At 38.8% G+C, this 19,606-nt stretch overlaps 1 protein-coding gene across 2 annotated transcripts in view; it reads right to left on the bottom strand.

Moving 5' to 3' along the window:
• Nucleotides 1–19,606, bottom strand: part of LOC139718065 (BTB/POZ domain-containing protein 7-like) — a 102,948-nt gene that overhangs the window by 15,862 nt on the left and 67,480 nt on the right. For both annotated transcript variants that reach the window (XM_071629560.1, XM_071629562.1), the window contains one exon: nucleotides 3,407–3,717. In XM_071629560.1, coding sequence (XP_071485661.1) covers nucleotides 3,407–3,717 — 311 coding nt within the window. The remainder of the gene's footprint in view (nucleotides 1–3,406; nucleotides 3,718–19,606) is intronic.

The raw sequence follows: 19,606 nt of genomic DNA on the forward strand, positions 1-19,606 counted from the left end.
GCAAAACTGGCATTGAAGCATTGCAAAATGCTGCTTTATTGTCCAACAGTGCACTCTTCTTTCTTTGAAGGAGAGAATGTGATTTCAAAAGACGACTGTAGAGTGATTGTGATTACTGGCAGACATCCAGACAAACATACAATAAACTTTATTTCTCACAAATTCCTCTTTCATAGGACGGAAACAAAGACATCATGTAAAATCTCTATTCAGTGTATTTTTTTCTGAATATATGTCAGTTCATAAAAAAGGGGATTTCCAAATTCAATATTCAATTGTAGGTGGATGATCTGCATGTATGATCTACAACTCTGCATCTCTTCATTTGAATGTTCACAAGTTTTATTGTGTGCTATGATGGAACAGCATGCTTTTCTTTTCTGCAAAATCTTATGCAGGTGTGCTGATGCAGTGGCACTGGTAACTGAGTGTGTGACATGGCCAGGCTAATCCCACATATTGTCCTGAGTGAGGTTATGGTATGGGCTGCACAACCCATCCGAGCAATCCACCCAGAAAACCCATAAATTCATTGTCACAATAGTTAGGTTCACACAATGTTCCTAAACTTTAAGTTTAGGTCAAAAACTTAACTCTCAGTGATTGGCTTGTAGTTAGCACCATGTGGACGCACTCAAAAGTTAGCAATCTGAAAGTTTAGTCGATGATTAGAACCACGAGACATCTTAGGGTTTACGCTCTCTCTCTATGAGCCACGCAGGGTCCCCACTCGTAGCTTCGCTCTGTGTGGACACAATAATCAATGAGCTTGTGAGTTAGCGTGAACCTCGCGTCTCGTTTACTGTGCTGTTTTGTATGGACATGAGGTCATTGAGCAAAGACTCTGCACTTCCGTTGTAATCATCGAGTGGGGCTCGCTTTGTAAGTTGTAACTTAAAGTTTAGGTGTGTGTGTGAACCTGTGTCGTGAATTCACGAGTGGAGCTAACCATTGTCAGTTAAGTTTTCGACCTAAACTTCAAGTTTGGCGACTGCGTTTGAATGTAACTTATGTTAAAGGCCTTCATAATATATGTCAGATCATCTTGACTCTACAGGTTGGGCATCTACATCTTACAGAGTCAAGTCTTGGCCAGATTCTCAAGATGATCTTAGTACTAGAGGCCACATAATTTCATGACTGTATTTGTCAGCTGTCACACTGCTGTTGATGTCAATTGATTCAGACTTGCCTCCAGCTGAGAAGTCCTCGAACACTAAGACTCTTTCTCCTCCTCACTCAGTGCAAGTCAGTTTCATACTCTCCTCCTCGTCCTGGCCAATCTATAGTCTTTCTATCAATATGACTGAGATTTCATCTCGTTGCTGTAGGGCAGTCAGTACTAGCTTCCTTGCTGGCTTCCTTGCAGCCTTACATTGACAAAGATCAGCTGCATACAATTAGTTTCTAGCAGTCTGGTCCCTACTGACTACGTTGGATGGTTGCACAAAATCTCATTTATAGTTCTTGAAGACAGCTAGTTATTCCACAACTCTGAACAAGAAATGAAACCTGTCTTTTTGCATTTTCCCCCCTAATCATTGCTATTTTTTTTTTTCATTCTTCAGTGATTTGTTTTATTTGTGTATAGGGAACCATAGTCCCTCGATTTGTCATTTACATCATCAGTTTTCTGAACTTAACCTTCCATAATAGAGGTCATTGATATGTCATCTGTAAGCTGATCTCTGTCGTAGAGCCAGTGCATGTATCACATACATCTTCACATTAAAAAGATGTACATTTAAATTCTTTTCTGTTTGAAAATAAAAAAAAGGAGAGAAAAATGGAGTTCATGGGTGATTACCTGCAATGACCCTAGCCCTTTAAGTCCTTTTGTGGAATTACTATTTCTACCCTCAAAGAGAATAAGAATGAACACTGCATATATCAACAACATTTCAAAGATTATCACTACTTCCCATGTTCCGATTTTCAGTACTACAGTAAACTGAATATTGCTTTACCACATCATTGTACTAAACTGGATATCATTGAAAAGAATTAAGAATGTATTCACATTTGAACTATTGAATTTGTGACAGAAAAAAAAAAATCCCAGAAAGAAACAACAAAACTGACTTTCCTCGATGTTTTGAGGTATCATACAGCTTTGAAACATGATTCCCTATTTCCATACCCTGCTGTTTAAAGGCCTACATGCACTCAGCCTCTATACGTCACTAACACCTTTTTGTCACAAAGTTATGTGATAAAAAAACATGAGGTACATTCAGGATACAACCTCTCATGGACTCTATTCACTTGGCCTCTAGGGATGAAGAGCCTGCCCATGATGACATTTTTAATTTCCATTACTCATATTCATCATCATCACTGTCATCATGAAAGTCTCTTGTTACCATTGGCAACCACATCAACTTAGAGAACGAGGCAGGGTTTTAGATTTAGTACCAGTCTGTGATGTCTGACGGCCTCCCATCACAAATTAACCATTTGGATGCTAGCCACACTACTGCTGAATGGAACTTGGGTGCGCACGTGGAAAAATTGGGACTTATGGGTATGGCACTTGGGTATTAAGTGAAGAGGGAGATTTCCTGCACATTGAGGTACTACAATTTATGACAATAGCCTAACATCACAGCCTCTACGTCATGGGGTAGCTATGGTAGCTTGTAATCCTTTTTAGAAAAGAAAGAAAGAAGAATGAACTGCTGCCCAAAGGAAAATGTTTACAGATCCTCTTATAACTGCGCTGACAGCAAAATACAGTTCCAATCTATTCTTTTAGAACATGAAACACTGAAGCCCTGGAGATACAGCTTTCTTACTCTTTGTGCTTGTTCGAATTTTTCTGCTAGAACATGAAACATTGAAGCCCAGAAGATGCAGCTTTCTTCTCCTTTGTGCTTGTTTGTGACATAAATAATAAAGGATAATTTTGAATTCTTCAATATAAAACACTAAATAGTGACAATCAAAATTAAAAGATAGAGCACAAAATCACAGAAATTTAGGGAATTCTGGCAATCTTAATAAGTTGTGGATGAAGATACGGGCTAATGTGAGCTAATTCCTAGCTGATGCAAAAAGTTTACTAAAGCTCCCATATTTTTAAAAGAAAGTTTGGCATGAATACATTAATTTGATTATAAGAGAGCAAAACTGTCAAAACAAAATTAGAGAGGCTTTATTAAAATGCTAATATATTAGGTATTATATTTCATCAATCCAATTCCCCATAATATCAATAACACCTCTACCAGGGATCTGCATTCACATCCCTTCTGTAAGTAATTCACTCTTCCTTCACCGTTCTCTTTTACATCATAGCAGTCTTAATATGCCAGACCCCAGAAAGAAGAAGAATAAGAAGAAGAAAAAGAGGAACAGCATAAAGAGTCCAGTGTGCCACAAGCTAGATTTCGAAAGAGCGTCTCACCTCTGTGTGATGGGCCGGTGTATGGCGGTGATGAAGGTCAGGCGGTTCGTTCCACATCCTGCCAAACACTTCCAGGTCACTATCATCCAGCATTGTGGAGCCGTGCCCCTCACAGTCCTCTTCAGGAGGAGTGTCGAATACCTCCACCGCCTCGTCAGGCAAGCCAAATTCTCGCACCACGCGGGTCTGGAGCTCCCGCGAGACGGCCATACTGTCGGTGCAGCGCAAGGAATACGCCCTCTTTGCTGCGGCGGACCGCTGTAGCTCCTTCTCCCTGGCCCTCATAGCTTTCACTGTGTCTTCATCTGGTGCTAAGTGTCAAAGATAACCAAGGGGGAAAGGGATCATGTAATCTCAAGTACTTGAAATTATTCCCTGAGCTTTGTTTGATACTGATCTCACAATATACGACTCTTTTCTACACCACAGGGCCCAGGAATGCTTCATTGTCTGTAACACATAGGTCTTTTCTTGTGCAGAAATTGATATTTTACAATTAATTGATCTGAAGAAGCACTTGATATCACTGAAAAAAGAAAGAATACATTTGTTTTTTTCTGGTACTAGAAATGGGTACTGAATTCACCATGTGTCTCCTGTAAAAAACACTACTGCAATCTTGAAATTCAGTCACCAATTTTCTAAGCTGTTAGACAAGGCAAGTGCCGAATTGTGTCTCCCCCATTCGCGTAGAAGAAATTAATGTTTTTCTAACTCCTGAAAGTTCATTGATCCGCCTATGACCTTTGACCCTGTGGTGACCTTCAACTCCCCGAGGGACTTTACCATCCCAGTTTGGTCACAAATGGACAAAGGGATCAAAAGTTATGAGCCATAATCGAAACGTGCCGTACAGGCTTAACATTGGGCCCTAAAACTTCGTTGACCCCTGTCAGTGACCTTTGATCTTGTTATAACCTTCAACTCCCCAAGGGGCATCTACCATCCAAGTTTGGTCACAAATGGACATAGGGATCAAAAGTTATGAGCCATAATCGAAACACGCCATAAAAACTTAAAGGGGAAGGCTAGTAACTGATCAGTGGGAATCAGTGGAAATGCTGGGAGATGATTGTTCCAATCCTTATGGGATTCATTCAAGAGTTCATTGTATATCTATTGTTGTGTGAAAATGATTTGCTTCAGAATGGTCTCATATTCAAGTAATGTGAAGTTTAATGCTTCCAGGTTAGCGTCCCTGGTCAGTGACGGAGCATTAATCTGCACATTACTTGAATATGAGACCGCTCTGAAGCAAATCATTTTCACACAACAATAGATATACAATGAACTCTTGAATGAATCCCATAAGGATTGGAACAATCATCTCCCAGCATTTCCACTGATTCCCACTGATCAGTTACTAGCCTTCCCCTTTAACATTGGGCCCTGAAAGTTCGTTGACCCCTGTCTGTGACCTTTGACCTTGTGATAACCTTCAAATCCCCAAGGTACATCTACCATCCAAGTTTGGTCACAAACGGACACATACATCAAAAGTTATGAGCCAAAATCGAAACGCGACGTAAATATTTAACATTGGGCCCTAAAGTTCATTGACCTCTGCCTGTGACCTTTGACCTTGAGGTAACCTTTATGTTTGGTAAAATGTGTAACTTTGTATAACCACTCTTCCCTCCAAGTTTGATTGAAATTGAAGTCCTCAGTAGAGAGTTATTCAAGTTTTTGTAGCGTTACGGACGGATGACGGACGGACGGACGACGGACGGACAGACGCCACAGGCGATCCCTTAGTCTCCCCACACCTCCGGTGGGCTCAACAAAAACAACCTCTCTGATATCAGATACAGGATCAGCTTTCTACAGTCAGGTGTAAAGACAATGTCACTGCTGTAAATCATGTTGGCGAATCACGTGTTCCTGCAATATAAAATGTTCTTTTTTAATAGCTTCAATATCAGAGTTTTGTCTTGACCTGTGAACTATTGACCCAATATCTATTCAGACAGTCTTGGTGTGGTTACACATGAACACACAAAGTTTTATCTGGATGCTTCATACAATGTGGTATTTGATACCCTGGGGTACCATCAAAGAATTTGCTATTTTGTTGATTTTTTTTTTCAGTATTGTACCCTGGGTTACCATAAAGTGGGTGACGGTAATTTTTGGTGCTTTTAAAAGTAAGGAGATGCTGTTGTTTTAGTGTCAATGAATGTCTGCCAATACATCAAATAAGCGCCACAATTTAATTACTTAATATTTTTCTTTCTCTGATTACGATACCATTACGACACGAATGTTGTTAAATTCGTGAGTAGCTCCCAACTCATGAAAATAAAAACGTCATGAAATAAATGGCATGTACACTGGTCACAAATATTATTGGAACCTCCCTCTCTTTTATAATTGTCAAGAAGCAAAGTAATTCAAATTTGCATGAACATTACGGGGAAGTCTCCAGCACTTAGCTTTGTGACTCTTACCACTTTAATCAGTAGCTAATCTTGATTAGCAACATCAAATTAGTGTCTTGCCTTTTCCCCAGGCAGTGAAATGTAATTACGGATATTCTATAGTATGTCAGTCTCGCACTGGTGAAATCTCGAGAAGTGTTTATATAATGTATTATCACAGCAAGCACAGATCTCTGTAAAACTGTGTTTTAAACATTTAGTTACATTTCTTGGAATCTTATTCATAGTTAATTAATCAGCATTAACATTGTTTATTGTTGCCCTAGGTCTTTCTGCTGTCATTCTCATCAAAGACAGAAGGGCCTGACAGGGAAAATGACTCCTGTGTTCCCTTTCATATGACATTTGCGATGATCCAAGTTATGATATTCAGATCTGAGTCTTCCAAGGCAAAATCTTGTACCTGTAATATCTCAGTTCATTAGTTGTTGCAAAACTGATGCCATGGTAAAAACAATTATCATGCGATGCCTCGTGAACACAAGGCCTAGGTTTTCAAAAGCAGATGGTGAGAAAAGATAGCTGAAGTCCTGGTTTTTGTCCAAGTCATAACAGGACTGAGAATGAATCTGACATACAAACAAAGCAAACAGACGTAAGAAACGCAGACTGGCATGACACCAAAATTGAAGTTGAGTATATCATTGTGAATGTCATTTGACAGGATGTTAGAAAAAAACAAAACAAAAACAGACATGCTGGTCTCTGATTATCATGACTGCCATGACAGTAAGGTTTATGTTATGACCTACTTCTAGGAATCAGGGTTGGGGGGTGGGGTTGGGGTTAAGGAACATTATGAACCTGACCTGACATAGCAGGGTGAACATTATCCTCCAGCCTCTTCGCTGTTTGACTTTTCGGCAAATCAATCAAGTGAGTCGTGCATCAAGGCACGTACAACATCAAAGCATCAGACATCATCCAGGATGCAGAGTGACTGAGACAAAGGCATGAGGCTCTCTGTCAGCCACAATAGCTTCCCCAATATAAATAAATCAATTCCACATCTTCCCTGCACTCTGTCCTGAAATGATCTTCCAGTAGCTGTTTCTAGTCTCCTCTTTATCTTCAGAGTGCTATCTGACAACTTGTGTTCTTGACAATTATCTGACAGCTCTATTTTGACCCCTTTGTGTTATATACAATGGTCTTTACATAAAAGGAAAGAAAAAGAATGCTAAATTGTCTACTAACCACCACAATCCACATCAATTTCATATTGCTTTTGATTGGCATGCATCGAATGATTAAAAAAATATTTCTGTTCAAAATATATGATGAACTGGATATTACTTGATGTAGCACTTCTGCCTATGATGTACACTTTGTATGTCAAATGTTCTTACACCTTTTAATGTTACAGATCGCATGAACCTGCTTGTATAACTGAGCTCATCAAAAAACAAAACAGGGAAAAATAGCACACAAGACAAGACACAGATACATTCCAGAGGATAGAGTGGTATCACATTTACCCCTGCTCCTACTCCCCCCCCCCCCCCCAATCATTTCATGTTCAATTGGTAACAAGCTGATGTATTTAGAATGAACCAATGCTTACGTCTTTTCAGGGCAGAAGAGGAAATAAATCTTAAAATGTAGATCACTCTGATATTTTCCCTCTTCACCCATGAGGTAAATATCAGTACATTGGTGTTAAATGACCTATACACACGGACTGACAGACAATATCTTACTGATGTTTCAAAGACAATATATCACCTGAGTCTGAACGTTTCAGTCAAAAGTAGAATAGCAAAGCACTCTAACCTACACCCTCTGTGTGTTTACAATCAGATTTTTGGAGGATGGTGTCCTACATAAATTACGGGTATGATTTGGAGAAACCATACCACAACTAATACAAAATTATCAAACTTAGGGTTTCTTCTAATGACTGCAAAAAAAAGAAAAAAGAAAGAAAGAACAAAGAGAAGATACCACTTAATCCTTGAATAATAAAATGACCAAAATTTGGTCAAATTCAACTTACTATCTTTCCAACGTGCCACATCAAACTACTGATTCTATCAACCAATACATGTGCTGGTGCATTTAAGTGTATATTGTCTTCACCTCTCTTTAATTTCTATTCATTTATTTATATATACATATATTCTTCTTTTTTTGCATTCAATGTGATCAAGAATGTTTGGAATTTGTAAATTTTGACATAAAGAACAAAAGTTATCCAGCTTCTTCATTATCATATTCAGATATTTGCCCAAACTTAACTGTGACTGTCAAGTGGAAGTACAGCTAAAGAAAGCTAAGATATTCCAGGGTTCATTGCCAACTTTAAGCAAATTACAAAATGTAATCTCTCACTCTACATATTTTTCCTGTTATCCAAGAACTGGGTACTTAAAAAAAAAAAAAAAAAAAAAAATCCATCTAGAAATTTCTCATAAGATCCCTGGATTACATTCTTTGAAGGTTTAAGTTTAACAGACAGTTCCATGAACCAGGAACTGTGAACTCAAAGATGATAATTCTCAATGCCACCATGTCACCACAAGATCCGAAAGACAAACGTTTTCCACAAATTTTGGAAAGCAAACAGGAAGGAGAGGTTTCATCTTTCAGGATTTCAAAAACATGCTCATGTTTGATGTTCGGAAGACATGCGCACCCATGACAGGATACAGAGCGCTTCTGGCGACTAACGCAAGGTTCCTCTTCCCCAGGACCAGCTGAGTGCACACCACACCTTTGTCTCTCCTGATGGTGAAGGTGAGGCTAAAGACTAACCCATCCAATCCTGGGAGAATTCTTCTACAAATATGATCATCTTGACACCTTTAAATTGGCAACACTGATTTTTTACTGCAGATCCCACATCAGAGAAATAGTTAGATAGTAATATATCATACTGTTGTTAAGCTCATTATTTTAGCACAAAATTAGAAACAAAGATAACATGAGATAGAAACAAGATTTCTTGTTTCCCATTCCAAATTTAGTTCTATATTCTACAATAGAAGGCTTTTCTGCATCTGAAACCATTTCAGATGAACACAAAAGCATTTGAATGAGAGAATTTGTTACTCTCAATTACAAAATATTGACAATGAATCAATAGTTAAAATTATGATTGAAGAAAAAGCACGAAACCAGAGAAATACATTTTTTTTTAACTTGACGGGGTAAGGGCCCTCCACAGACATATTTCTACCATGCCTCCATAGCTCATATGGATTTATCAACATTATTATTAACTTTATTAACTCCATTTATAATCATGATTAACTGCAAAATGTGAAGAAAAAAAAAACAATTTTGCCATGAGCATTTACATCCCATTCGCAAAGCAGATTTGTAAAAAAAAAAAAAGCCTTTACTGCAGTTTCATTGTGCCATATATCATCTTTAAATGACGATCCCAAATAGTGGAGAGGTTAACTTGAGGCCCTTCTAATGTAAAGCATAGCATCACATTTTGAACTTAAACTCCTTCTAGCGCTAACAACAGGAACTAGAAATCTTGTTTACAGGGCCATGAGAAGTTACATAGTTTCTCCAGATGGGGGCGTGTGAAGTACATTGTCAAAACAGATCTGTCTGGAAGGCAGTACTCTTGCTTTCCCACCACGACATTTTCTACCATATCAAGGAATTTAAAACAGAGCAATGTTTGTTGCTCACATTACTTCTATATTCTGGAAAATGAATATCAAAAATTGAATTAAATGATGAAAAGCTGCATCAATGCTGAATGCCATTAAACGGTCAGTGCTTTTTTAATCTTTACTAAAAATTCAAAGGGTGCATTCTTCTCATACATCCTCTATAAATATAATTTTCAGCATCTGTTCCAGACACTGCTACTACTGAACAGTTCTGCAACAATTGTCACCCTACAATGTGCAATGTTTCGATTCCAAAACTTGCGGCTGCCACCATGTGATCCTTAAAAAGAGTCATTAATGGGTGGTTCAGTGATTGGAAGGATGTGTGTATAACTCACAGCTTCAAGTGGTCTTACAAACACAATCATTTCAAAAAACAGACATTATGTACATATCAAAACATGTATGCACATTAGGTTTAGACTACAGTCATCCTACCATGTACAACACACAATATAGCCTGTCCAAAGCTACAATCTCTCTTGTTACCCTATTGAACATCAATTACAAAATACATGAACAAGTGGCATTAAAGTGGCACAAACTGAGCGGACATCACAAGATGAATTGTAGAGGTAGACTTCACGTAGAGATGCACTGTCAAAGATGAATAGTGTCAAAGATGTATAGTTAGTAAACTTTACCAATGTTGTAATTGTACTAGTTGATCTAAGAGGCTCATTTGAAGATAACAGATGGTGGGTATTGTGCCTGTGGCCTAAAGGGATGGTATTGTATTGGTGGAGATGAGAATTGGGCTTCTAACTTTTTGGCAGATACACTGTACCAAGAAACCACTTATGAAATAGTACAGAGCATACCATTCTAAGAGGAATTCTAAGTTTATTTGATGGAAATCAGTTTTGGAATGGCTAAGACATCCAAAAATAAAGTAAAACAAAGCGATCCTAAACCAATTTTCATCAAATAAACATTGAATCCCTCTTAAAATTACATGCCCTTTCACATTTCATAAGAGGTTTTCTCATTCTCTCATCACAAAATGTTACAAACCTGAAGTTAGGTCTTAACCAAAACTAAACTATCCCTTTAATCAAATGTATTGTTGAACAATGTTTCAAGTTTGACAATTTTGAGCTATGTGTTCCCACAAGCTGCCAGTGTCTTTACTGTTGTGTAAAAATGAAGCTACCAAAAATTGCAGCATAAAATAATTGCTAGAGTAAAATCTGTGAGTGATCAAATTTACTGTAATTTTCCAGTAGACAGGAGTGGTAAGATAAACAATATACACAGTCTATCAGCCAGGTGATGTTCACTCTTACATACAACATGTATCTTGAGGGTGATGATATAACTTTTAAAAATTTGCACATATCTGAGTGTTTTTTGATATATTTTGAGTATCATTATACAGCTCAGTCAGCTACATTTGACAACTTTTTCAATTGAGCCACATTTCAGCCCTCAAAAGAATCAGGCACAAATTAGGTTCAGTAGCAATACAAAAGGACATCATACATCCCTCCCAGGCCAGCTGACTGATCTAGAATAATTGTCCACAAAATTTATTCAGGCGGCATATGCCATTAGCTTAGTCCCTCCACAGAGGTAAAGAGAGAGGTCGAGAGAGAGAGGTAGAGAGAAAGTCATCTTGTTTTTGTCCAGTGCAAAGGACATGTAACCCTATCTCACCCAACCACTGAAGTGAGATTCCCAGGCATCCCGAGGCTGTTTTCAGGCCCTTAACACTTCTCTCCGGAAGTGACCGACATATTATGCTGACACACTTGACCCACAAAATATCTTTCTTCTTATCTATAACTCTTGTGTACCTTGTATAAAGGATGAGGCATGAAATACTAAGCAGTAACTAGAAATGTCGCTACAGCGACTGGTTATACCCCCGCCAAACAACATTTCAAAAGCTTTGGTCAAAAAACTGAGGAAGTAGTTAAATCCGCAAGATCTTTCCTTATCTTCTGCCATTAATATGCCGTTACCATGGCAACGTACTTTCGGGTATTGTCGAAAAATGCGTCTTGCACATCTACAACCAAAGGCACACATCTGTACCAAATTTCATGGAAATTGGGCAAAAACTGAGGAAGTAGTTTGCAACACAAAATTTTCCATCATTTTGGCTCATAATATGTGAGCTGTTACCATGGCAACATACTTTTTGTCACTGTCAAGAAATGTGTCATGCTGACCTATATCCTAAGACAAACATTCAATATTAATTCCATGAGAATTGGAAGAACACTGATGAAGCAGTTTTGCCATGAAGCATTTTGCCCTATATTTTACCAATAACATGCCGTTACCATGGCAACGCACTTTTTGCCACTGCGGAAATATGTGTCTTGCACATTAACATATTCAGATGAACATCTGTACCTAATTTCATAAAAATTGATCAAAAACTGTGGGAGGAGTTCGCGACGCAAGATTTGTACCCATTTTTGCCCATAATATGCCGTTACCATGGCAACGTACTTTTGGGTACTGTCAAAAAATACGTCTTGCACATCTACAACCCAAGGCACACATCTGTGCCAAGTTTTATGGGAATCGGTTGAAAACTGAGGAAGTAGTTCGCGACGCAAGATTTGCAACAAACCGACCGCCCGACCGACCGCCCGCCCGACCGACCGCCCGACCGACCGCCCGACCGCCCGACCACCCGACCGACCGCCCGACCGACCGTCCGCTGATTCCTATATACCCCCTTCAAACTTCGTTTGGCGGGGGTATAATGAAACAGGACATGTAACTATTCAGTAATATACCCCCTAACCTGACAGAATTCACTCATCTTAAAGGGAACTCTCCCCTAGAATTTAAATTTGAGAGGTGTGAGAGCATGTCCTCAGAACTCTAGAGAAAATTCTATCCCATCACAAAAAATGCCCAAAACTGTGAAATATTAATTTTAATAAATCAGCACGCACTAGTGTGCACTCCAATAGTAGCCAGATCTGAAAATAGTAGCCGTGCGTAGACCATCGGTGTGTGCATGTTTCCTTCATTCGCCTCTGTCTGCACACAGCTATATCGAATCCTGTCTATCGGTATCGCCTCATCAAGCCATATATGCATCCGCATGAGCAGATGCTGCCGCGGCTGCCTGGTCAGTGGCCCGGCGCGGCACGGCAGCACCAACCTAGATGCGTACGTGGACATCTGCGTGCATTTGCGTGTTTTGAGAGTATCGTAGTACACTGATCGTACAGAAAATCATCGATCTACGCAATCAAATGCAGTCGATAACGCCAGCGACTACTCTTAGATCAAGGCGCATGTAATTTTTGGCATTTTAGAGATTGCTCTATGTCTCTTTATATATTGCTATAGCTCTGTATGTGAGTAACGTTGCACTCTTATATTTCATAGGGATATTACCAGTACAATAACCTACAATGTCAGAACGCTAAATTTCTGTGTACAGAAACACTTTAACCCATTCCCCATGAGATCCTAAAATCTCCATAGATTTTGCACAAGAGGTCATCAGGTTCCATTACACAGTGGGTTACTACTGCGACCACGAGTATATTCAAAATGCTTGGTTTTGATTGTTCACCATCATATAAGTTTGTAGTCATCGCATACTACCTTTACTCCAAACATTCTCCGGAAACTCAAGACACCGGATTGCAAGCATTAATCACAGAATTTTCTCACCTCTGCTTCCCTCAAAATACACATTTCATTGAGTCACAAACCACCAAAGGCTTATCATTCACCATATAAAGGCAAAGAATACTTTGTCAGACAGCAGTTAAAGAGGCATTAGGTCACCAGTGGCAGTATTACACCAGTACAACTTACATGCTCAGAGATAATTACAAATACTTAACATCAATGACTAAGATCAAAATCCGTACTTCCTTGAGGTTACAATTACTGGAAAAATATCAATATTGTGAACATGTATGTCATACCTAGTTACATCCATCAAAGTATCTATACTTTGCTTGCGGCCAGTTGACTCTATTTTGAGAGAGGGAGAGGGAGGGAGGGGAGAGGAAGCTTTAACAGGTAGTTCTAAACTCTTTATCTACTTCATGTGTTGTCCAAATATTGAAGTCACAATTCTTCGTTGGAAATGTCATTCGAAGCTTGTAAAAGGTACTGAAATTTCAACTCCCTTCATCAATTTCTATTTATAATTACAAATGTGATAGTACTGACAGTAGATCTCGCAACGATAATTACAGTACTGATTAGATCAGTGAAAACTCAAATACGGATTTATAAACAGATAAACAGATCACCATATTTTATGCCAAACGAAGAAATAAAATAATATACAGTAATAATAGGTAAGAATAAAAGAATGAATATCTTTATCAAAATAATAAACATTTATTACTTTTTATATTTTTAGATCATTTGGAATGTATCCATCTAGGTGTTTAGTGGTGTGCATGCTTTCTTTCTTTACATCTTTTTTGAGAAGGGGGAATTTCCACTGGGTGGAAGCTCATTAACTGGCTATTGAACCAACCTCTTAAGACGTGGCTATCAGACAAACAAGTCTCTTCCACTCATCTAACTCTGGTGTGCTCATCGTCACTTGCCCATCTCTCAAATGCCAATGACACAGCACAAATTTATGACACGGTCTTGTCGGGAGTGCTACATCGCATCCCCGTCCCCCTTCCCCTTTGGTTGGCTCCTTCGCACAAAAAGGTCACATGATGAAACAAGACTCACAAACAGGTAAGGTTTTCTGCATCTGCTCTGCCTATGCCTACCTGCTTTTCTCTTCTATGTGTGAGCTTTGAGAACACTTGAGATGTGTTTATATTTCTTAAAGGCATTGTTTACCATTGGGAGCAGTGATTTCAAAAATGTTCCGAGTTATCATGTTTGATGCATATGTGTAGGTCAGTTGTATCACAAAACATCCTACCATATAAAGATTTCACAATGAATCCTAAAATATAAGGAGATATCACTATTTTTCTCATTAAACCATAACTGTAGATGGTTTATTCTAGAAACAATTCTATTGTAACTATTGTTCACATTTTGTTTATTCAACAATACTTAACATTGATTATACTGATTAACATTTTTACATTGTTTGTTTATATCCCTTACTCACATTTTAGGACTATTTTGAAGCACAAAAGCTGGGATTTTGTTTCATCTGCAAATGGTAAATAATGCCTTTTAAGGTGAAACATAGTCCTCAAACCCTTGAAGAAACTGTTGGATTCTATTTTAGAATGGAGACATATGTGTAAAATAACGCTGTGATAACAAGACTTCAGCTGGGTATTTACGAAAATGTGAAATATTACCCAAAAAAATTACGCCAGAAGTATTGCAGTCTCAGAGCATACCTGGTCGTGGTTGCTACATGTTTTACACTCAACCAGGCCTGACTCAACTACGTACATCAAGTACATATTAGGCCATAGCAGTATCCATCGCACAAGAGTGAATCACATGCAGGAGCTTGTTAGCTGCCAGCGATTCAATACTTCTGCTTGTGCATGATTTGATGATAATAATAATAATAAAGGACATTCATATTGCGCAGCTCACATGACTAGTAATATTCTACCAACCAACTGCTGAATATTGAGGACATTTCAGGAATAAAAGTGGTGTATTACAATCAAAATTATTTTCCACTTTTGATCCCCAAATACTCCAATTAAAAACTCAGTATCCTAACAAATCATGTCAGCTAGACAGGTTTCTTGGGAGACCCTTTGATATATTGCAAGCAAATTTTAAATGGTGGAAGATGAACTTTGCGCCCTTTTGAGAACGATGTTTTAGCTTTAATTCTATTTATAGTAAAGCAACATAGTGATGCCAAATGGATTAAGGCAGACAGTATTGAGTAGTCTGTATAAAGGCTACACAGGACATAGTAATTTCAAGCATTCAAACAATTACTCTGGATGGAGACAACACTCACAGCACATGATTACTCTACCAGAGCACTACCATCCATCATTCTTAAAATGTTCAAAGAGCATCTAGTCGTGTGTACCATAAGTATGTCATGTCTCCAACATGTGCCATCTCTTAAAATATATATGTCATTCTATGAATCTTTGTTACAATAATTTTATAATCTATATGTGTCTCCTTTCTCCTAAAATCAAGGTATTTGTGTGGAAAATCTGAAAGACAATTGAGTTAAGTGTACAAAATGTCCCGTAGACTACAAAGAAAAATTTAGAAATTTTGCATCTGGACAAACTAACACAGACACACACATAATCAAAAAGCACAAAGAAAAACAACAGGCACTTACACTCTTAAAAACATGTCATAAAGGGAAGGAGAAAACATTTTTTTAAAGGACAAAAGTTCATTATGACATCATCAGACAAAGTCTACCTGGGCATTGGCTGCCTTTTGCTTACATTTTGGTATTGTTTCTTTTTTTCTAAGATGAAAGAGACAGCACAGGGTGTAACAAGACCAATTTGAAGGCAATGCATGAATTTATAGTGGTCGACACATACAAGACAAGAGCATTCCCAGTCTGTTAAAGAAAACCTAGGCCATGCATATAAATGTTTAAATAAAACATGTCTGATAATTACTCTCGTACAAAACTTAAGATTCACCTCTCCTTAATTTTCATGGCTTTCTTGTTCCATGATTGTAATATATAGATTCATTACACTATCCCTGTGTTTGATTTTTTGCTTTATACTTTAAAAACTTTATGCTTTGAATGATTATTTCCCCTAACGAATGATGCCAATTTCTTTAACAGAAAAGAAAAAGACAATTGTTTCAAGCTCACTGATTTATTAGGGAAGAGCAAGACGAGCACAATGGTAGACCATTGACCTTCCACTGAACGTGGCCATTTTAGAGCCAAAAGGGATTTCTCTTGGTATTACACAGATATCTCCCTGATGATAACAATATACAGGTGTGGCAAATAAGACACAAAAAAAGATACCTGTTGACCAGTTCATTTCACACCTTGCCCAGCAAATATTTGATGTACTAGCGTGACCTGGCAAATGGAGATTTTAATCCACAAAATCTTGGGGCGTTTTTTGCCACACAGATTATTATCCTGTCCTTGTTAACTTAGCAATCATAGATTTTATTATGTATATCATATTGAAGAAAAATTAAATGGTAAACACATCAAATCTGAACAAAATTAGATCCAAAAAAAAAAATCAATTTGGGAAGGAATATTAATTTTGATACTCTAAATTGAGCTATCAATGTAATGGTCTATTGAATAAATTCAGTAATTTAGATATTTAGATATGTTGATATTTCTTCAAACAAAGTAAACAACATCACAATAAATGTATGAACAAAACAAAGATCAACTTACAGAGATTTTGTTCCATCTTCTGAAAATAACAAGGCATAGTATATGATATACTAAAACAAGGTAGAACCAAAAAGAAAAAAAAAATCAGTTTCTGAGACTTGATTGGTTAAGTTATATTTCTTGTGTCTAAAAATGTGTGGGCTCAGCTCTGCAGCACCTGAGAAGAGTAAGGCTTTATGGGATATCCCGTACCAGTATCTTTTGGATTTCAGGGTTTTACTGTAGGTGGCATTAGTATATCAGCCTATAACTGGAATGCCCTGGATAACTGAGGTACAGAGTGCATGACATAAAAAAAAAAAGTATCTTTAATTGAAGACATAACTGCTTGTAATAACAATGTAGCCATCATTACTTCAGTTGTAACTCTCATTCTACTAAAGTAAAGGAAATGCATATCATCGCTGTGGTACAGCAGGCCCGTAACGGGAGTCTCCCCCCCAAAAAAAAAACAAACAAACAAACAAACAAACAAACAAACAAAAGAAATATAAAGAAAAAATGAGTCATGGAACCTCTCTCTAGGCAGTAAAATGACCACTAAATACAAGCGCACAAATTGTCCCCTGTCATGATGATATGCGGTTCTGTCAAAGGTAAAATTAAGCTTTGGCAGATATCTGTTTTTGCCGTTAAAATAGTTGCAAATGAATATATGTTAACTGTCCCTTTGCTTTGTCCTACATACGATCCTCAGTGGCAACCGCTACTCCGTTAATTCTTTCTTTGGGGGTTTACGCAGTCTGCTCAAAGCAGCCATAATATTTGCCCAGTTGCTCGGTTGGCACTGAAGCTGAAAATCTGTTCTAGTTTGTCCCATGATTTGTAAGGTTTCTAGCAGTCCCTGGATCCCTCTAGATGTGGTAAACAAGTCGGCAGATGGATTCTTTATCCCGGGGTCAGTGGAACCCCACATAGGGTCACAACATTGCAGCTCACTTCACAAGCCCAGGATGCCAGCGCACCATATTTTTTGGGCCATAGCCAAAAGCTATGGGGGGGGGGGGGGGAGGGGTTAGAGGGGGAGTGGCAATTGACGACAGTAAATGGAACAAGCACTCGCATAGTCTCCAACTCTCGATATACTGGATGGGCTCCCTCTATTGCTAAGTGCAAGCACAGCTTGTGCCATAATCAACAACAGATGGCAGCATTGACAAATCATATCCCAGGTACTTTGAACAATTTCATGAACAGACTTGATGAAGCTGTTACATGGTAGTTTATAGTACAGAATACCCAGGCTGTCACTCACCGTTGAACATTTGAATTAGCACCCTTGGCTTCTCCCTAATTATATGGATTAAACGCAGTGATTTTATCAAATTTTTGGAATATTTTCACCAATATTAGCAATATGCATCATGGAATGCCATTTCTGGTAGCACTAGCAAAAAACAAAAAGTGGGTATACATGTTGTAAATACACTGGAAAGAGAATGGTGCAAGTAGTACATTTAGATACAGTGATATAGTTAGTGAAGTCATGGTAGTAGAAGAAATAGTAGTATACATCCATGTAGTTTATTGTAGCGGTTGTGGTGGTGGTGGTAATAGTAGTGGTAGTGTTGTTATCATCACTGCTATCTTTAGTAGTAGTAGTAGAAATAGTAGTAGTTGTAACAGCAGCAGTAGTATCAGTAGTAGTAGTAGTAGTAGTAGTAGTAGTAGTAGTAGTAGTAGTAGTAGTAGTAGCAGCAGCAGTAGCAGCAGCAGCAGCAGTAGTAGTAGTAGCAGCTGTTATGGTGGTAGTAGTGGTGGTGGTAGCAGTAGTAGTAGTAGCAGCAGTGATTATAGTGGTAGTGGTAACAGTAGTAGCAGAAGTGATAGCAGAGAAGCTTCAGAAATAGTAGTCATGGTAATAAGGGCAAAAACAATAATAGGAGTAATAACAGAAGGAGCAGCTTCTGTTTTGGTGGTTTGGGAGCTGTACCCCTTTAAAATAGACCTTTGTTTATGCTCCCATTTGGGGGTGTGACTTAAGGCCACCGCACACTACACGATCAGACTGGTCTTAAAGTCTTAAGCCAAGCTGGGTCTTAAGACCAGTCGTACGACCAGACACCGCACACTATACGACCCGACTGTAAAGCGCGTGCAGTGCGCACTGCGTGCGCTTGCATTTTACTGCATTGTGAATGGCTGAAAGCTCACGACTGGTCGTAGAAATTCAACATGTCAAATCTCTACGACTGGCGCTAAGACCCAGTCGTACGACTAGAAAATGGCAAGACTGTGACGTCACACTTCTAGTCTTAAGGTCTTAAAGACACTCAGTCGTGGCGAGTGGTTTGTGCGGCACGGAGACGAATGCAACACGCTGCCTCCCCCATTCTGTATCAAATGTAGTGACCCCCGAATGAGAATAGCGCTGGCTCAATGGGTCAGCGAAAATACGGTAGGCTACAAGAGAGCTCCCTGTGCTTATCTCCTAACCCAAAATGGCTGTCCCAGCGAGCCACGAGAGCTTCCGAATGGACGCACACTCTCAGTGCGCATGCGCATGAAGAGAGGCCAAAAGAGCCACGCGTCTTCTGGCCTCTCTCCTCCAATCACCGCAGCTCGCGGTGACAATATTTGTGTATGATGCGTATACACACACGCACACACACACACACACGCCGCAGCGTCTTCTGGCCTCTCTCCTCCAATCACCGCAGCTCGCGGTGACAATGTTTGTGTATGATGCGTACACACACACGCACATACACACACTTGTCTCAGTGGTAGCATTGTCCCACACGTTTATGGATATAGCGCCGAGTCTGGCATTGCGCAATCGAGTGCATGCACAAACTTCGGTCGTTCGGAGTTTACGTACCATTAG

The sequence above is a fragment of the Diadema antillarum genome, unplaced genomic scaffold, assembly GCF_040938485.1.
Source record: "Diadema antillarum isolate AM-2024a unplaced genomic scaffold, OU_Dant_1.0 scf00000087, whole genome shotgun sequence".
Classification (NCBI taxonomy): domain Eukaryota; kingdom Metazoa; phylum Echinodermata; class Echinoidea; order Diadematoida; family Diadematidae; genus Diadema; species Diadema antillarum.